General features: G+C 40.3%; 1 protein-coding gene across 2 annotated transcripts in view; it reads right to left on the bottom strand.

The window, feature by feature from the left end:
- Positions 1-18,722, bottom strand: part of hk2 (hexokinase 2) — a 43,383-nt gene that overhangs the window by 14,384 nt on the left and 10,277 nt on the right. The window contains exons 4-12 of one of the 2 annotated variants that reach the window (XM_082554056.1): positions 15,654-15,773; positions 14,096-14,146; positions 12,852-12,947; positions 9,636-9,735; positions 8,949-9,132; positions 6,505-6,666; positions 3,346-3,579; positions 417-721; positions 158-306 (exon numbers count right to left, since the gene is read on the bottom strand). In XM_082554056.1, the coding sequence (XP_082410182.1) occupies positions 158-306; positions 417-721; positions 3,346-3,579; positions 6,505-6,666; positions 8,949-9,132; positions 9,636-9,735; positions 12,852-12,947; positions 14,096-14,146; positions 15,654-15,773 (1,401 nt within the window). The remainder of the gene's footprint in view (positions 1-157; positions 307-416; positions 722-3,345; positions 3,580-6,504; positions 6,667-8,948; positions 9,133-9,635; positions 9,736-12,851; positions 12,948-14,095; positions 14,147-15,653; positions 15,774-18,722) is intronic. The other variant, XM_082554057.1, reaches the window with a different exon arrangement.

The raw sequence follows: 18,722 nt of genomic DNA, 5'->3' as shown, positions 1-18,722 counted from the left end.
ATTATAAGGTATAAGTACAAATAAGTACAAAGCATCACTTTTGCAAACATCCACAGTACTGTGCTTTGACATGGCAAGTTTTTAACCAACATTTGGCCTTAATTTAGCTCTTAATCACAAGTAGCTTCCTGTTAGTCAGTTTCAGTTGAAGCACTACCTCTTCCCCTGTGCCTTGCATGATTTCCTGTGGGATACTGTAGATCTTCTGTTGCATATCCACACTGCGTTTTGTTCCACTTCTCACTCGCACCAGAAGCACTCGAAAGCTGGAGCCTCCAAGGTCCAAAGCCAAGAAATCGCCATGTTCTGTCCAGGTATAAAAGACATTAACTCATTATATTTAAAAAAAAAAAAAGAAAAAAGAAACCTTGTGTCAAAAGCAAGCCAGAGCTTGGGGGAGGTGGGGTTAAACCTACCTGATCCGTCGGGAGTGGATCGGACATAAGTGGGAAGCATCTTGATGCTGGCCTGCTTGTGGGTTTGCTTTGACAGACCTCGGGTCATCTCCTCGCTGAATCGCCTCTTTACCTCCAGCAGCTGTTCGCGACTCAAGCGCAGCGTGTCGAGGATGTGCTGCCGGTCAGCATTTTGGTTGGCAAGTCGGAAGGCCACCGCAGTCACCATAGCTGCACCCTTCCCACTACCATCCTGTGACTGCAAAAAACGCACATCGCAGTCGGGTACAAGTCGACGAACCATTTTGTTGAGCCTCCTGGAAAACCTAGAAAAGACACACATTTGGTTAAGTCCCCATGGTTTCTGTCTTCTGTTGTTCCTTTTTCGCTTGTACACATGATACCCAAACAACTTGCTCTGTTGTGTTTTGATCTTTTTTTTTTTTTTTTTTTTTTTTTTACATTGAAGCTGCTCTACACCAGACAATAATCAGGAACATCATCTATGGGCATTTCCTTCTTCAGAGATTAACATTGTGTAGCCACTTCTTATACCTGAGTATATCATGCTTATGATTTTTGCCAAGGAACACACACACACACACACAGAATCATTTTTTTCATACACACTGTGCACTTTAACTGATGAACCTGGTGACATTTCCACTAGATATATTTGATCAGCAAACCTTTTAAATTTAAAATGAACATCTTTTGACCCTGTGTCGCACAAATACAATCAGCTGTGCCCATTAACGTCTTGAACACACCCTCCTTGTCAGTTAACCCCCCCCCCCCACACACACACACACACACACACACACACACACACACACACAATGACAAGCTGTATATTTTATAGATTATCATTTTCAGTTACACTAAAAGCAGCGCATAATCAAGCCAGCTAGGAAACCTGGAAAAGGTAAGTGGCAGGCAATTCAGCTTGCAGCAATTTTCCTTTAAGAAAAAAGGGGGGCAGAAAGATAAGGACTCAGTTTAAGAGCACAATTTCTTATAGATGGATTTTTCTCTGCTATAAGTGAACTTGATGATGCTCCTTTATCATGTATACATCCTTCCAGCATTCAGTCTTTAAACTGTTTGTCTGACTTATTTATATAATCACACAGAGCAAATACAGTGGGGCAAAAGTATTTAGTCAGCCACCGATTGTGCAAGTTCCCCCACTTAAAATGATGACAGAGGTCAGTAATTTGCACCAGAGGTACACTTCAACTGTGAGAGACAGAATGTGAAAAAAAAATCCATGAATCCACATGGTAGGATTTGTAAAGAATTTATTCGTAAATCAGGGTGGAAAATAAGTATTTGGTCAATAACAAAAATACAACTCAATACTTTGTAACATAACCTTTGTTGGCAATAACAGAGGTCAAACGTTTACTATAGGTCTTTACCAGGTTTGCACACACAGTAGCTGGTATTTTGGCCCATTCCTCCATGCAGATCTTCTCGAAAGCAGTGATGTTTTGGGGCTGTCGCCGAGCAACACGGACTTTCAACTCCCGCCACAGATTTTCTATGGGGTTGAGGTCTGGAGACTGGCTAGGCCACTCCAGGACTTTCAAATGCTTCTTACGGAGCCACTCCTTTGTTGCCCGGGCGGTGTGTTTTGGATCATTGTCATGTTAGAAGACCCAGCCTCGTTTCATCTTCAAAGTTCTCACTGATGGAAGGAGGTTTTGGCTCAAAATCTCACGATACATGGCCCCATTCATTCTGTCCTTAACACGGATCAGTCGTCCTGTCCCCTTGGCAGAGAAACAGCCCCATAGCATGATGTTTCCACCCCCATGCTTCACAGTAGGTATGGTGTTCTTGGGATGCAACTCAGTATTCTTCTTCCTCCAAACACGACGAGTTGAGTTTATACCAAAAAGTTCTACTTTGGTTTCATCTGACCACATGACATTCTCCCAATCCTCTGCTGTATCATCCATGTGCTCTCTGGCAAACTTCAGACGGGCCTGGACATGCACTGGCTTCAGCAGCGGAACACGTCTGGCACTGCGGGATTTGATTCCCTGCCGTTGTAGTGTGTTACTGATGGTGACCTTTGTTACTTTGGTCCCAGCTCTCTGCAGGTCATTCACCAGGTCCCCCCGTGTGGTTCTGGGATCTTTGCTCACCGTTCTCATGATCATTTTGACCCCACGGGATGAGATCTTGCGTGGAGCCCCAGATCGAGGGAGATTATCAGTGGTCTTGTATGTCTTCCATTTTCTGATGATTGCTCCCACAGTTGATTTTTTCACACCAAGCTGCTTGCCTATTGTAGATTCACTCTTCCCAGTCTGGTGCAGGTCTACAATACTTTTCCTGGTGTCCTTCGAAAGCTCTTTGGTCTTGGCCATGGCGGAGTTTGGAGTCTGACTGTTTGAGGCTGTGGACTGGTGTCTTTTATACAGATGATGAGTTCAAACAGGTAACGAGTGGGGGACAGAAAAGCTTCTTACAGAAGACGTTACAGGTCTGTGAGAGCCAGAGATTTTCCTTGTTTGAGGTGACCAAATACTTATTTTCCACCCTAATTTACGAATAAATTCTTTACAAATCCTACCATGTGAATTCATGGATTTTTTTTTCACATTCTGTCTCTCACAGTTGAAGTGTACCTCTGGTGCAAATTACTGACCTCTGTCATCATTTTAAGTGGGGGAACTTGCACAATCGGTGGCTGACTAAATACTTTTTTGCCCCACTGTATGTGGCTGTTCACTGAGATCACCTCCCTGAGACTTGCCTTTATGCTCTTATATTCTTTGTCTCAGGGACATGCAGGCACACAGAATGAATAGTAAAAATGTGATTTGAAGTGACAAACACAGCCACAGTCACTCCACAGCTACAGTAAAAGGTGCCAGTGACACAGATCAAAGTCATGAATGTGTTGGCGAGACCAACATAACAGAAGTGATTCACTTACTCTGGATGATTCTTGTAAACAGAGCCATCCACTCCAATAGTGACACGCAACTTCTCAGCAGCTTTGTTATCCCGGATCTGTCGCAGCACTGATGCTAGAGAGGAAGCGCACAGGTGTGCGGCCCGTGTGGATACAATCTGACACACCCTCCGAGTTGCTATGCAGTCCTCAACCGACGGGTCCAGCCCCAGGCCACGAAGTATCTTCTCAGCACTAGCAATACCTTCCTCATCTCTGCAGGAAGGAAAGTGAAGAAATTAATGTGAAGAATAGAAGAAGAGCTTGAGGACAGAATTCTTACCCTCCCCCATAAAAACGTCGTTTTATTTTAAGTACGTGCCAAGTGTTTTTTAAAAGGGCAAGACATTTTTAACACAGCTGTTCCAAACAGCCTAGATTATTATAGATGCTCACATTATTTTACTTTGCATACGGAAACATAATGATTTCACAAAAAAACAAAAACTAACAGCTTCAAAATTATTAGCCTCCATGCTAATAGCTAGTTGCATATACAACTACATATTTCCTTTGCAAATCTTTTAAGCTCCTCCACATTTTATGTTTTTCTGGCATGGATCTTAGTCTTTAGTTCATCCCACAGATTTTCAATTTTGATTCAGCTCAGGGCTTTATGTAGGCCAGTCAGGAAGAGTCACTTTGTTTGTCTGGAGGTAGTTCTCCAACAGGAGAGATGTGTGTTTTGGGTTGTGGTGTTTGGAGACAAAGGGAGGATCTCAGCTTTGGTGCTCGCTGCTACAGGTTTGTTTTTTCCAAAATCTGCAGATATCCTTCTTCATGATTCCTTCCACCTTGATGAGATTCTCAGTTCCAGACAAACGAAACAATCACAAGCATAACACTCCCACCATCGTGTTTCAGTGTGGGGAAGGTGTTCTTTGGGTTGTACGCCTCTTCCTTCTCTATCCTCAACCTTCACAGCACATTTTTAATTACTAGCATATAATCTCTGCCCACTGCTTTTGAACATTCAAACTCAGAATTTAACTTATTAATGAAGACCTATTAATAGATTATTTACCAGAAAGCAATAAAGGAATAATAAACTTTCAGGAAATGGACTGTGTGTTCTGTGAGATGGTCTGGGTTTCTCTTCCCTGCATGCTGTACTTCTACTTTGCTGTTGGGGAAGATTTCTGTTCGAGAATCTTTGAAAGACCCACTAAACATGTATTTGGTGTTAAACATCACTTGTTCACCTCTTTAGCTATAAATAACTAATATTTTGACTCAATCCACCCAAAAAATAAACATAAAAATAAAAAATCTAGCAAAACAGGAGCGATGGCAATTATATGCAAATAGAGCCATGTGAGGACGTTTACACAAGACTTTATGCAGTTCACCCCATTATTTAGTGATGTCTGAAACAACTTTCAGCCACAATAACTTGAAGCAGGGTTCCACAGTTAAACAAATTATAATCTCAAGTTTGGCTTCCTACAATTAAATGAATATGAGTGATCATGCATTAAAATGTATATAAAGTAATGCCCTGTTGATTTCATTTTGTTGAAAGTTTTGGTGAATAAGAAGGACTACTTTGATACAAATATGTGAACAGATGTGAAAGGAGTGTGAATTATAATATTATTGTTCACTAAATACTCGTGATTGTCATTTTGGCCCTAACTTGAATTAATTGTGTTGTGTGTGACTTTATTACTCTCTCTTGTCATTGTGTCATTTTGGCTCTTCTTTAAAATGTTGCTTCAGTTCATTGCAGTGTGGGAGCACTCATTTATGCAACACTTTCTTAGCGTCTTGATGCATTCTCAATCATCCAGGAAAGTAAATCTCCAAAAGTTGATTCTGTTCATCTGGACGTAGCGTTTTGTGGGAGAAACGTTTCGTCACTCATCCAAGTGACTTCTTCAGTCTCAGCTGACTGCAGGTTCCCCAATCTTATAAACAGTACGTTTGCATAATGTCATTATGCAAATGTATTCAAATTTACTGTACTGCAAAATGTACTGTTTATAAGATTGGGCAAACCTGCAGTCAGCTGAGACTGAAGAAGTCACTTGGATGAGTGACGAAACGTTTCTCCCACAAAACGCTACGTCCAGATGAACAGAATCAACTTTTGGAGATTTACTTTCTTTCAGTCAGATTTACAGAATTTCAGTCAGGCTGAGGTCTGGGCCATTACAACACCTTGATTCTTTGCCTTTTTCACCATTCTGTTAGAGATTTCTTGCTGTGATTGGGCTCCTGTTGCATGAATGAGTTTCATCCGAATGGTGAATGGACTGGTTATTATCTATCCATCCATCCATCCATTCGCTTCCGCTTATCCTTTTCAGGGTCGCGGGGGGTGCTGGAGCCTATCCCAGCTGTCATAGGGCGAGAGGCAGGGTACACCCTGGACAGGTCGCCAGTCTGTCACAGGGCCAACACACAGGGACAGACAACCATTCACTCGCACATTCACACCTAGTGGCAATTTGTATTATCCAATTAACCTATCCCCACAAGCTGCATATCTTTGGACGGTGGGAGGAAGCCGGAGTACCCGGAGAGAACCCACGCAAACACGGGGAGAACATGCAAACTCCACACAGAAAGACCCCGGCCTGATGGTGGAATTGAACTCAGGACCTTCTTGCTGTGAGGCAACAGTGCTAACCACCGTGCCACCGTGCTGCCCCTGGTTATTATCTACTGCTTATATAATGCATACATTCACACTCCGATGCATCGGAGAGCAATTTGGAGTTTGTGATGCAGAAGGCAGGATGCAGTCAGGGATCGAACCATCAACCTTCCAATTAGTACATGACCTGCTCTACCTCCTGACTACAGCCAGCCCACCCAACCTATGCAACTTTAAAAACGTCAGCAGTGTTGCCATGTTATTTTTAGACTGACGTCCAATGGAGCTATAATTGTTCAGCCTTTTTTTTGTGCTGTCATGAACTTTAACATTTAACAGACTAATTCAGGTCTGCAGAGTGTCAGATGTAGCTCTTGGTTGTTCGGCAGTTTCGATGAGCATCTTAATTCCTGGCATAGCTCGTTGCTACTAACATAATGTTCAACAGGTTTGCACTTAATCCGCCATCTGAGAGATATCACAGAATGCAGTGTCAAGGTGCAGATGTGCACACACACACACACACACAAAGAAAAACTAACTTGTCATTCTCGATTGCATAGATGTGGCTGGTACTGAAGTGTCCGGTGGTGAGGAGCTCTGACGTAGTCTTGCCCTGAAACAGCAGCTGTGATCTGGCCATCTTTACCAAGATGAGACGTACCAGTTCCCCCATGTACATCCCACTAATCATCTTCTCAAACCTGCATGCAACATGAAAAAAAGAGAAGCAAAACAATGTGATATACATATATTTATAAAATATGATGAGCTCTATTTATGTACATCTACACACAGTGTTGGGGAGTAACGGAACACATGTACCGCCGTTACGTATTTAACATACAAAATATGAGTAACTGTATTCTGTTACAGTTACCGTTTAAAAAGGTGGTATTTAGAATACAGTTACTTTGCTGAAATTAAGGGATTACATGGCGGTATTTTCCTGTTTCATATGTTCGGCTATGCTCTCTCTATTTTTGGTTTCCACGCCCCAAACAAAACACGCATTAAGAGGCTCTAATGCCTGTGTCTCAATCTCGCGGCCCATGTCACCCCTACTTGCGGCCCGCATAATGACGTAAAGAAATATTTTAAAAAATGATTCACAAAAATGATTTAATATGCAGGCAGAGTGTTACAGGCATAGCCCTAAAGAATGTAGCCTCATGGGCAGTGTAGTCTGTGCTGCACGGAGAATGCACTGCCATACCCGTTATGTGTCTGTGAGCGTGAGGAGGGAGAAAAAGGAGAGTGGAAAAGTACAAGTTGTCACCGAGCAGAAACGGGAGCTGGAAGCATGTAAATATAATAATAACCACTGCAGCCAAAAAGAGAGCCTGACGAGCCCAGTTGTAAGTAAGCTATTAAGACTCGACTGTACACTGTGTTCGTGTTTTCCTCAGAAACAAAAAGTTCCGTTGGAGCAGCCTTTCAACGCCTCTCTCTGTCTCTCGCTAGCAAACTTGAACCACACAATAAAGTAAAGCTAGTTTTCAGCTACGAGCCCGACACGGAACCCGACGTAATAGCCAGAGGTCCCTTTACTACGGTTTGGAGCCGCGGACCTGTTTTATATACGAGATCACTGCAAAAAGTGCAGCCTTACCTAATGTCCACCTTACTGTTACTCATTTTATATTAAGATTTAAACATCTAGTTGGTATTGGTATGGCGAGTAACCTTCAGTAATAGTAATAAATCACACAGCAATCACACAGGTCTCTCTTGGAAATGAGATTTTTAATCTCAATGAGATTTTTTTTACCTGGATAAATAAAGGATTAATAAAGCAATAGTACATTCATGTAGTTGTAAAAAAGCATGATAATATATTAAGTAATCCAAAGTATTCAGAATACATTACTCTCATTGAGTAAGCAGCACATAACAAAGCTGTTCCCAAATTAAATGCTGAGGTAAACTGCCTTTCCAGCAGAGTATTATTTTTATGTTTTTAGACAAACAAATAACAATGTTTGACAAGTGTGAGACAGTCAGAACTACAAAGATTTTAATAAATAAACTGTCAAAAGTTTGATTTTTGTTTTAGAATTACATGGTAATAATGATCCACCAATTAGGCATTAAAGTCATTCGTTGAAGTATGTAAACTGTTTAATCTCTCTGTGACGCACTGCATGCTTTATTGTGACTGGAAATTAAGGTCACGCAAACTTAAATCCGTCACCTAACTCTATTAAACCCTGTCTGGGCCCAGACCTCTTATTGAGGTTTCTCATGTGATATCAAGAGCTGTCCACTATACTGGATGTGATACAACCACTGGTTGCTAGGGAAAAATGTGCTTTTCTGACAGGTTGCCAATGGTTCCTGCAGGTTGATGGCTGTCGCTGGGTGAAATCAGTTGCAAAGAAGGTGCTGCACCAAAAACCTCCCTGCAGGTCACCTTTAGTTTTTCATGTTTGTCTGCAAATACTCCAACAACTAGCCAAGCAGCAGTAAAACTTAAAGAAACATAAACCAGAAATAGTTAGCTGTGCCTTTTGAAATTTGCCGGCTGCAGTGCTGAAGGGCTCCATTTCCAGTTTGCATCGCATTTTTCATTTTCACTGATACTCTGAAAGCAGCTGGCCAGTATTAGCAGAGCCGAATATTCATTTTTCCCTCACGACCGGTGGTTGCCAGATGGTCATGGACCAATCTCTAGGCCTGTGTGACTGAAGCCTTATTCACTTGAACCTACATGATTGTCATATGTCCACATGTCTGCAAAACCGCAAATGTTCCAGGACATACTGACTTTTTTGACAGAACTCTGAATTAGTATATGAAAAAGGTTATTTACATAATATCAGCAACAACATCAACAAAGGTGAAGCAGTCAGACAAAGTATTTCAATATGCCCACATGAATGGAAATCAGAGAGAGTCGCTTCTAATTCAAACCCGCCTGCCTGTGAAGCCACCAGCGTAGGATGTTTTATCTAATACCAAGTCGTGTGAGAACAAACACACTCACAGCTGCTTGCCAGGGTTGAATGAGCCTGCGTCCAGCTCCCGGTCAATGTCAGTGCGTAGGTCCTCCAGGGCCCCGTCGTCCCCAAAAGCACCCCACTCAGTATTTACACACATCCGCCCCTCGTCACCATCCAGAACACCAATGTTCCTCATCTGCTCCATGTAGCAAGCGTTGGTCCCCGTTCCTTGAGAAAAGAGATTTCACTGCAACAACTCTGTCAGTAACTATATAACGACTAACTGAGAGGTCGGCTGGGCTTAGTGGGCACATTTAAGATTACACTTACAAGATGAGTGTGAAAGCACCTGTGCTCACTTCTCTCCTCTAGTTTGTATATATTTTTACAATACAAGTTACAAATATAATACTATAACAATAATATCACACTTTGCAGCAGAAACTGCATCTGAATGAAATCCATTAAAGGAAAAATTAAATAGAGATGAATAAGAAACTTCAGCAGGGAAATTTCTTTTTTTGAGTGCAACAGTGAGGTGCCACATGTTCTGGCCTTCAGCATTAAAAGATTTTTTTTTTCATGAACATCGATATTTTTACCCAAGAAGAAAACAGATGGAGCAGTTCATCCATTAGGATGCAGTTTAATGGGTGTTACATCACTGTTGTGTGGTAGAAGTCTCACTGAGCCTCATAATCCATTTATAGTCACTGTTACATTAGACTTACCTACAATGAGGCCAACTTCACAGTGACGGTCATCAAAGCCACAGGTCATCATGGTTCCCACTGTGTCATTGACCACAGACACAATGTCAATGTCAAAGTCCTGCAATGAGAATCTGTTTATTAAAACAAGCTTTCATTTGAATTCACTACTTCTTGCATCACAGTATTTTGGATTTACTTCAGCACTTCATTTTGTTTAATTTACTACACTGAAATCAATCTTTAAGTTTTTATGAGGACATTATGCAGGTGTTTTATCTAAACGTGTTTTCTTGCTGAGGTTTGCTGAGGACATTTGTTTAGTTATTGTGGATGACCTTCCATACTTATAGCTGGAAGTATCATTGATATCTTTAATAGGCACAATGCAGCAGCTCATGCTGTCATTACCCCAGGTCACCTGCACAAGACGCATGTAGTGTTAGCCTGCACAAAAAGATCTTTTCTTCCAAGTTATTAGAGCCTGAGCATTCACATTGCGAAGGCTCTATTGTATCTGCTCCATTTATTTAATATCAGTCCTCCCTTAGAGTACACGATTTGCATACGAGCTCCAACCAGGATGCTCTTTGGCACTGTGTGTTCACGTAGAAACCAAAGCAAACTCTCACATTGTACCATTTGTACTTTTTTACCATTTGCTGCTCCAAAAGAGCCAGTGTGAATTACTTGTAAGTTTGTTGTCAACAGACACTAAATATCTTGTTTGAGGTGAGCCAAGCCTCGCGTATACTCAGAATTCACCATAAACTCTAGTTTTGGCACTGGGTTCAGTCCTTACTCCTTTTCCCCATGTATGCATGCTCATGAAGATGATTCATAAAGCCCCTGGATACATGAAAATTATCAACTTGCATGGACATGTTTGCATTGTGGCAGATGTATAGCAGAACAAGTCAGGCTGGTGGTTTGCATTTGTCTACTCATGTTGTTCTGAGTCTTTCCACTACTTCAGCCAGCTTACTGAAGAAATTAGAAAGGCTTTGAGAAGTGATGGTTGATCTGCTCATCTGCTCTGTTATATGCTCTTCATCATCCAACCAATGACAAGGAGTCAGTGGTTGAATGATTTTGACCACTGCCAAGATGGGCATGCTTCTTCTTGACTTGTGGGATTTAACGATTAGAACGATTTGGTCATGAAACAGTGGAGTAAAACGAGCACGCTTGCCTTGTGGTGTCAGGCGTGTTTTGAGATCATGTTGCAAAGTTTCCTCACACTATAATCAGACAGGATGAGAGAAACAACACCTCTACACTGAGTTTCTCATGTGTGCCCAAGTCTATCTTTTCCTGCAGGTTGAGGAATAAGCACTGATGAACCACATTATTAGGTACACCTGTTCAAACTCCTGTTAATGCAAATATTCAGTGTGCCAACGATGCTAATGTATTAGCTGCTTAACCATAGCATAGTTGTGCCAGGCTGACTGGTCAGAGGTTACAGTTTACACAGCAAAGCTTAAAATCTGATATATTGTCTAATGGTTTGGGTTTTTTCCCGGGACATGAAACATAAAAAGATTTTTCTACTATGTGTTACGTGTAATTATTTAGCAGTCCTCACTTAATTAGTGAATTAATTACATCTACAGCAGTGTTTCCCAACCACTGTGCTGCGGCAAATAGGATTGCCGTGAGAAATGATCAGGTGTGCTGTGGAAGATTATCTGGTTCCACCTGATTAGTACACCGAGCGGCTGGTGTGAGTCACGGGCAGAACAACTACAATGTCTTCCACTAGAGGGCAGTACAACGACCTGCTCTAATTAATCGGTTGCCAACTGCCAGTAAAACAGAAGAAGAAGAAGAAGACAAAGAAGAAATTGCATAAAGTCACACTGTGAGTGAGACAACGCAGCATGTAATAGCAATAAATAAATATTTGAAAAGAAAAAGTAGTCATTCTGACCTGGTCCTGGAGAAAATTCAGACCCAGATGAAGGCCCTAGCATGAGTAGTGGTCAGATGAAAGCAAAAAAGGTATACTGGGGACAAAGCAAGCCAATTCCACTATCCCTGGTGCGCAGGGAAAAATGATCAATATGCTTTTTGTGACATTTTTGTTTGGTGGTGTGCCATGTGATTTTTCTAATGTGAAATATGTGCTGTGGCTCCAAAAGGTTGAGAAACACTGATCTACAGCAGTGGCACCCAAGCATTTTAGCACCACGGACCAGTTTATGTCCGATAATATTTTCACGGACCGGACTTTAAGGCGTTGCGGATAAATACCACAAAAAAAAAACAAAACAAAAAAAAAAAAACAAACCAGTACCGGTACCGAAAAACAAAGATTTCTTCATAACACACGGGCAAAGATCCAGGGAAACAGAGTTAACGATAAATATGATTTAAAAACATAAATAAATAACGTTAAAAACCCTGAAAACCATACATTTCACACCCGAGCCTCAACTCTTGCAGCCCGGTAATAAACGACTCACGGACCAGTGGTTGGGGACCGCTGATCTACAGTATATCTGTCTGAACTTTCTGTTGTATTCCTGCTGTTTCAAAAATGATACAAACAGGAACGCTGCACAGTGCCCTCTGGTGGACAAAGTATGAAAAACCAACATTCATAACATGGTTGAAGGGTGTTTCTCCCATCTTGTCCTTACAACCTTTCATAAAGAGTTGTAAATGAGTTTAAAGAAGGGTGGAGTTTTCTGCTCTACACACTGTGGGCCTCTTGTTACTTGCTAGTTAAACTTCCTTTAAACACCACAGTAGCTGAGGTATTGTTGCTGATCCCTGATCCATCCCTGTATGAACACAGTATGCCCACCTTCTGATGGCTGCTTCCCACACATTAACATGTCATGTTTCAAAGCTCAGATCATCCTAAATTCGTTTTCTTGAATATGACACTGATTTCACTGTACCCAAATGGCCTCCACAGTCGCAGATCTCAATCGAATAGAGTAACTATGGGAATGCAGGAGAACAGAACTTTGCATTTCAGATATGTAGCCGGGAAATCTGGAGAAACTGTGATGATATCACGGGAGTGCAGACCAAAATGTTTCCTGACGATTGCTGAATCTATGCCATCAAGAATTAAGTTCTGAAAGCAAAAGGACGTCCAAACTAGTACTACTAAGGTGTGCCTAACACAGTGGCAAGCCAGTGAATGTAACTGCAGCTACACTTAATTAGCACTGTTTCAATACCTTTCCAAATGTTCAAGTGTTTATAAATTTGGATAATTACCCCTCTTTTCTTGATGGATTTTCTCAAAAGGCTGACCACGTCCTGTCCTTCCACCCCACTTGACCTGAAGCCTTTAGTCCAAGACATCAAAACAGCCTGCAGATGGAAAAAAAACAACAACAGGACAAGTCAATTAAAAAATAATTTCATGATATATTGCTCAGAGTTGTTACACACCTCATCAACTCACAGAATGCTTGAGTGAATCAACCAAGTGATTTACAAATCACCTAAAATCTGAAACATACTTCACCGCTGGCTGTAAGAGTCCCCGACTCAGGTGGCAACGCACACTGTGTTAATAATAACTGAACCTGACAACGACTAAATGCTAACTCTTCCCTGTAAAATATGGACATTTAAAACAGCAAAGTAAATAAACAGCCGGTGGTAATTACTCTATAAATCAAAGATAAACATTTATCTTTTTATAAAGTTCCACAACACAGCCTGGTCTGGGACATGAAAGCTGCTCATTCTAACCAGCATTCATTCAGAGAAAAATTAATGAGTATTATCAATAAGAAATTTCAAGCTGGAAGGATTATATTCAGCCCAGAGAGAGTCCACCATGAAGACTTTTAAAATATGTTCACAGTCCAAGCTGATGATGGATCAGTTTGATTTGTGTTGAGGTCATGTGTGAACATGACAGTGAACATGTTACCTCAGGTGACACATTCAGTGCAGGGCTGTGTGCATCACAGGCAAAAGGAGACTGTGACCTTTCTATTGATGGCATGATTTCAGATTTTGAACTCAGCACAACACTGTGAAACTTCGTGTTTCCCATTTATTTTTTTATCTGTTAGTCATCAAGTACAAACTACAGACGAATACGAAACAGGAAAGGTCACTCAGCAACTGGCAGCTAGTAATAGAAAAAAAGCCAGAGTAATTATCTGCTAACTAATAATTTCTCTTTTAAAATGTATGAACTTTGTAAATCTTGTAAAAAAATAAATAAAATGAAATGAAAAACAGAAGACTGAATGCCTCCTCTGTCTGCTGTAACCAGTTTTACTGCATATTTTTAAAACAGCCACAAAAACTTGTGACTATCTTCACTGTAAAAACAGGTTTGTACATTAAATCTAAAATAATATAACAGACAGCATTAAAGTACCAAGTCTCAGCTGTAATATATGCAAAACTGTGTCTGAAAGTACTGGAACAGTTTGGTCACTAAAACCTTAGGAAGCTGCGTGTCGTTTCAACATATGTTTATGGACAAAGGTGCTCACCTGTGGGTTCAAGCTGAGTGAGTGTTGGATATTAGGCTGTGGTGGAGTTATCTGTCAATTTGAGAAGTGTAAAAAAAAAAAAAAAAGTAAAAATGTGAAGAACAAATTGTCTAAAAAAATGTAAAAACAAATATAAATAAATAAAAACAAATAAAAACCAAGAAAAAAAAAGAAAAATCTACAAGAAACATCAGTTTGTGTCATCTGTTGCACAAGGGTGCACAGACAAAGTAGAAAATAGCAAAAAGCTGAGGAAGTCTTCTCCATGGTGGACAAAAAAAACCCAAAAAAAAAAACAAAACCTTTTGAGTACACGGGGGGAAAAAAGCTCCTGAAGATGTACACTTAGGGCCAATTTACAAAAACATCCACCCTCCATAAACCGAATTTCTACTGATGAATTAAAATGAGCTTCCTTTAAAAAGATGGAAAGAGAAAAAACTGAATTGAAGGGGAAAAAAGTCTCATAACCCAAACCATTATTTTAAGTATAGAAGTGGTTTTGGAAAAGCATAGGAGGTTGGCTGTATGTCAAATTAGAACTGTGATATTGTCATTTATTGAATATTTCACTGCTGATGGAAGCAACAGGTAAAATGCACAATGACACAAAAGCATCATGCGTGCTAAGAATCAGCTAGATTCTTTAAATATTATACAATTAAGCATTAAAAACATGTGGCCAGAGCAAACAAAGGGCTTTTTAGCATGATTGCTTTAAATTGCAGCACTTGCTGCTCAATTTAGAAACAAGGATGGAAACTCCAATATCAGTAAATGTTGAAGATGTTTGCAACTTATTGAGTGAAGTGAGCTGTCATAATAATGGCAAATGTGTTGTGTTAAAACTGTTACATATATCACACAGCTGTTCCCTTACTTACACAAACTGAGACTTGGCACTTTAATGTAGTAAAATAAAGAAATAAATCAACAAGAACACAAAGAGCAAGTGTCCAGATACTCACAGACTGGACCGCATCACTTTTTGCACAGGAAAAGAAGAGTTAGAAAGAATGCCAACGTAATAACCCAAGAAAAACAGCAGTGTGATGAAGCCCTCACTGACTGCTGCAAGTAAAAGCTGACAGCAGAGGACCATTAGAGAAACTTCACGCTATTTTCAATACCCTGAAAGAACAAAAAATAAAGGCCCAGTTCATGCAACAGCAGAGCAATGCTGCTCTCCGCATCCCCTTCTTCGTCCAGACAAGAAAGGTTATCAGATGACCAATAAATGCAATCCATTAATCCATTAATATATCTGCTACCATACTTTAGATATAAAGTATGGTAGCAGTTTGAACTTCTGAAGAGGTCAAAAACAAAAATCTGACTCATTCAGAAACAACTAAAATGCCAAACTTGAAATGGTAACAGTAATTGTGTTATTTTATCATTAATTTATTTTAAACAATTTCAACTCTTTATATATCTAAACACAGAAAAAAAAGAGTTATACTTAAACAGAAATACAAGAAAGAAATTAACTGAATTGAATCTTTATTGAAATCCATCCAAATCTGTGATTTGAGGGCAGAACTTTTAAATCACTCACCTCATCCAACTTAGTCTGCTGGCAGGGAAACGAGAAGGTGAAGCCCAGAGGAAGCTTTTTGTCCTTCATGCCCATCTTGTCCAGATAGTTAGCCAGACAAGCAGCTATGTGGTCAAAAAACTACAAGAGAAGAAAGGTCAATTTTCTTATTAACTGCAAGATAAAAAATTGCATCTTTAATTTTCCATACATGTGTGCATTGTTCATCCAACTAGCAATGCTGCTGGTGTAACGAACCATGTGATACATTATTACGAGTCCTGAAGCCGTTTAAATCCTACTAACATCACTATACATCACTTCATCACATCTTTGCTATGGCAATTGTAAACAACATCTCAACTCAGGCATGCAATAAAGAAAGCTTTCAAAGGACTTTACAGTTCAACACCTTGAATTAAGTAGCTTGTAGAAGCACAAGTAGGAGCAATAAGCTGAAGTAATAGTTTCCTGTGTGACTTTATCAACATTTTTGTGGAGGAATTTCGTCCCACTCTACTTTACATTGGCATTCCTTTATGCACAGCTCAAGACTACAGTTTGGTCCATTTCAAAACCTTGACTCTTTTTCAGGCATTTTGTTGGAAATTTCCAGCTGTTTGTGGGATCATTGTCCTGCTGCAAGTTTCAGCCGAGCTTTAGCTGTCAGACAGATGGCCTCACTTTTGACTCTTGAATACTTTGGTATACGGAGGAGTTCATGGCTAACTCAATGACTGGAAAGTGCCCAGGTCCTGTTGCTGCAAAACAAGCCCACATCAAGCCCAATGCTTGACGGTGGTATAATGGTGTTATTGCTGATGTGTCTGGTTTTTGCCAAACGTGGCACTGTGTATTATGGCAGAACTTCTCCTTTTTTGTTTTCATCGGACCAAAGGACATTGCTACGCATTTACAAATACCTGCATGGAAAAGTTCTTAATCTGCACAAAAAATGGCTTAACACGCAAAACCACTGTGAGATTTTGACAAGTGAGCAACATCCAATTTTGCTCTTGCAACCATGTTAAACTCATTCTAATACAACAGCTTTGTGTTTGTTGCCTGCAGTCTGCATCATTTTAAAGACTTTTGTTCAAATTTCCTAAAGAAAAACACATCCATTCATTTGTTTGTACACATAGTTAGAGGCACTTTTAAATGTAATCATAAAGTACAAACAAATCCAGGTACAAGTATATTTATAAACACCAGGTTTATTTATGATTTATCTACAGTTTTGTGCGAACACACATGAGTAAATATGTTTTATTGCTCCATGTTTGTTTTAAACAGAAGAGCTTTTCTACTGATAATCTTTCCAAAGAAGTCATACTTGTTCAGTCTTTTTCTAACTGTACTGACACAAACTTTAACATTTAACATGCTAAATGAGCCCTGCAGAGTCTGGCATGTAGCTCTTAATAAACAGTGGCATGAATCTGCTAGGAAACCCACTCCTGGGAAGATTGTGGCCCTGTGTTAACACACACCTGGTTCCTCCACAGCAGAAAATTCTCAAAACTTCTGCTTTTATGGAGAAACAATTAAATAAGCACATTTGATTGGTTTGCAGTAATGCTCTCCTTTAATGCTCAGTAGTATGATGTTAAATGCAAAGCAAAATTACACAACATTAAAATAAAACGCGAGGATTTTTTTGTCACTCTAAAACAAACAAAGGATAATTATACATGCCTAACTGTTATTGCAATATTATTAAAATTTATAAACCAAGCATTTGATCTCTTTCATGCACTGAGTTCAGTTCAACAGTCTTAAAAGAGCGACACTGAGGTTGTTAATTAGTGTGTTGTTTTGGTTTTCATGTTGAGCTACATCAGTGGTTCCCAAACTTTTTTGCTAGGCACCCCTTTGTTTTACAAGAAAAAATGGCTTTGGCTTAGAATGAAGTTGGTTTGGAAACATATTCAGCTATGCTTGATCTCCTGCTTTGCGTTTGTGTAGGCGCCCCGTGCTAGCAGTGTCCAAGCGTTGTTTTTGTTTTTTTCTGCTGTGGCAAATGGGTGCAAGCCTTTGACCACAAACTTACTGCTCGGTGACATTCGTCTATCCTGGCCTGAAAGGAGACGCTACCGGTAGACTCCAGTGAGAACTGCCAGCATCTGAGCCAGCCAGACTCTGTCTGTCTCTCTCATCATGGTCACCTAAATGCACAGTAATGGCAGGTTTTGTAATAAGGCAGATCGCGCTAACATAATATGCACTGTTAGTTGATTATTTACCTGCCGCATTAACGGGAGAGGACGTGCAAACGTTACCGCTGCTGTTGGGTTGAGATTCACGAGTCGAGCAGAATTAAAAACACGACATTCATTTAAGGTCATCGCGTGTTTTGTGAGCAAATGCTTTTGCATATTCGTAGTGTTTCCTCCCTTAAATGAAATATCTACTTTGCAAGTATTGCAAGTTGCCCTGTTGTCAGCCGTTCTCGTAAAGTATAATCAAACTTTTGAGCGTTAGGCGCCGCGTTTCCTGCCAGGTAAATGACGCTCCGCAACGTGGTGACGTCATCCGGGGCGACTGGAATCGATAAGGGAATCGTTTGCAAAAATGGCAAACAATTCCAAGGAATTGAAACAGTGGGAACCAGTTCTCAACAAGAACCAGTTTTCAATACCCATCCCTAGTGGTGATATACAGTGGGGCAAAAAAGTATTTAGTCATTTTAAGTGGGGGAACTTGCAAAAGTATTCAGCCCCCTTGAACATTCCCACATTTTGTCACATTACTGTACTGTAACAAAAAATAATTTCCCCCAGGGATCAATAAAGTATTCTGATTCTGATTCTGATTACAGCCACAAACATGAATTAATCTTATTGGAATTCCACGTGAAAGACCAACACAAAGTGGTGCACACGTGAGAAGTGGAACGAAAATCATACATTATTCCAAACATTTTTTACAAATAAATAACTGCAAAGTGGGGTGTGCGTAATTATTCAGCCCCCTGAGTCAATACTTTGTAGAACCACCTTTTGCTGCAATTACAGCTGCCAGTCTTTTATGTCTCTACCAGCTTTGCACATCTAGAGACTGAAATCCTTGCCCATTCTTCTTTGCAAA

The sequence above is a fragment of the Aulonocara stuartgranti genome, assembly GCF_965226115.1.
Source record: "Aulonocara stuartgranti genome assembly, chromosome: 12".
NCBI classification, from domain to species: Eukaryota; Metazoa; Chordata; class Actinopteri; order Cichliformes; family Cichlidae; genus Aulonocara; species Aulonocara stuartgranti.
Note: the sequence above shows the minus strand (reverse complement) of the source record. Positions and strands in the feature narration are given on the sequence as shown.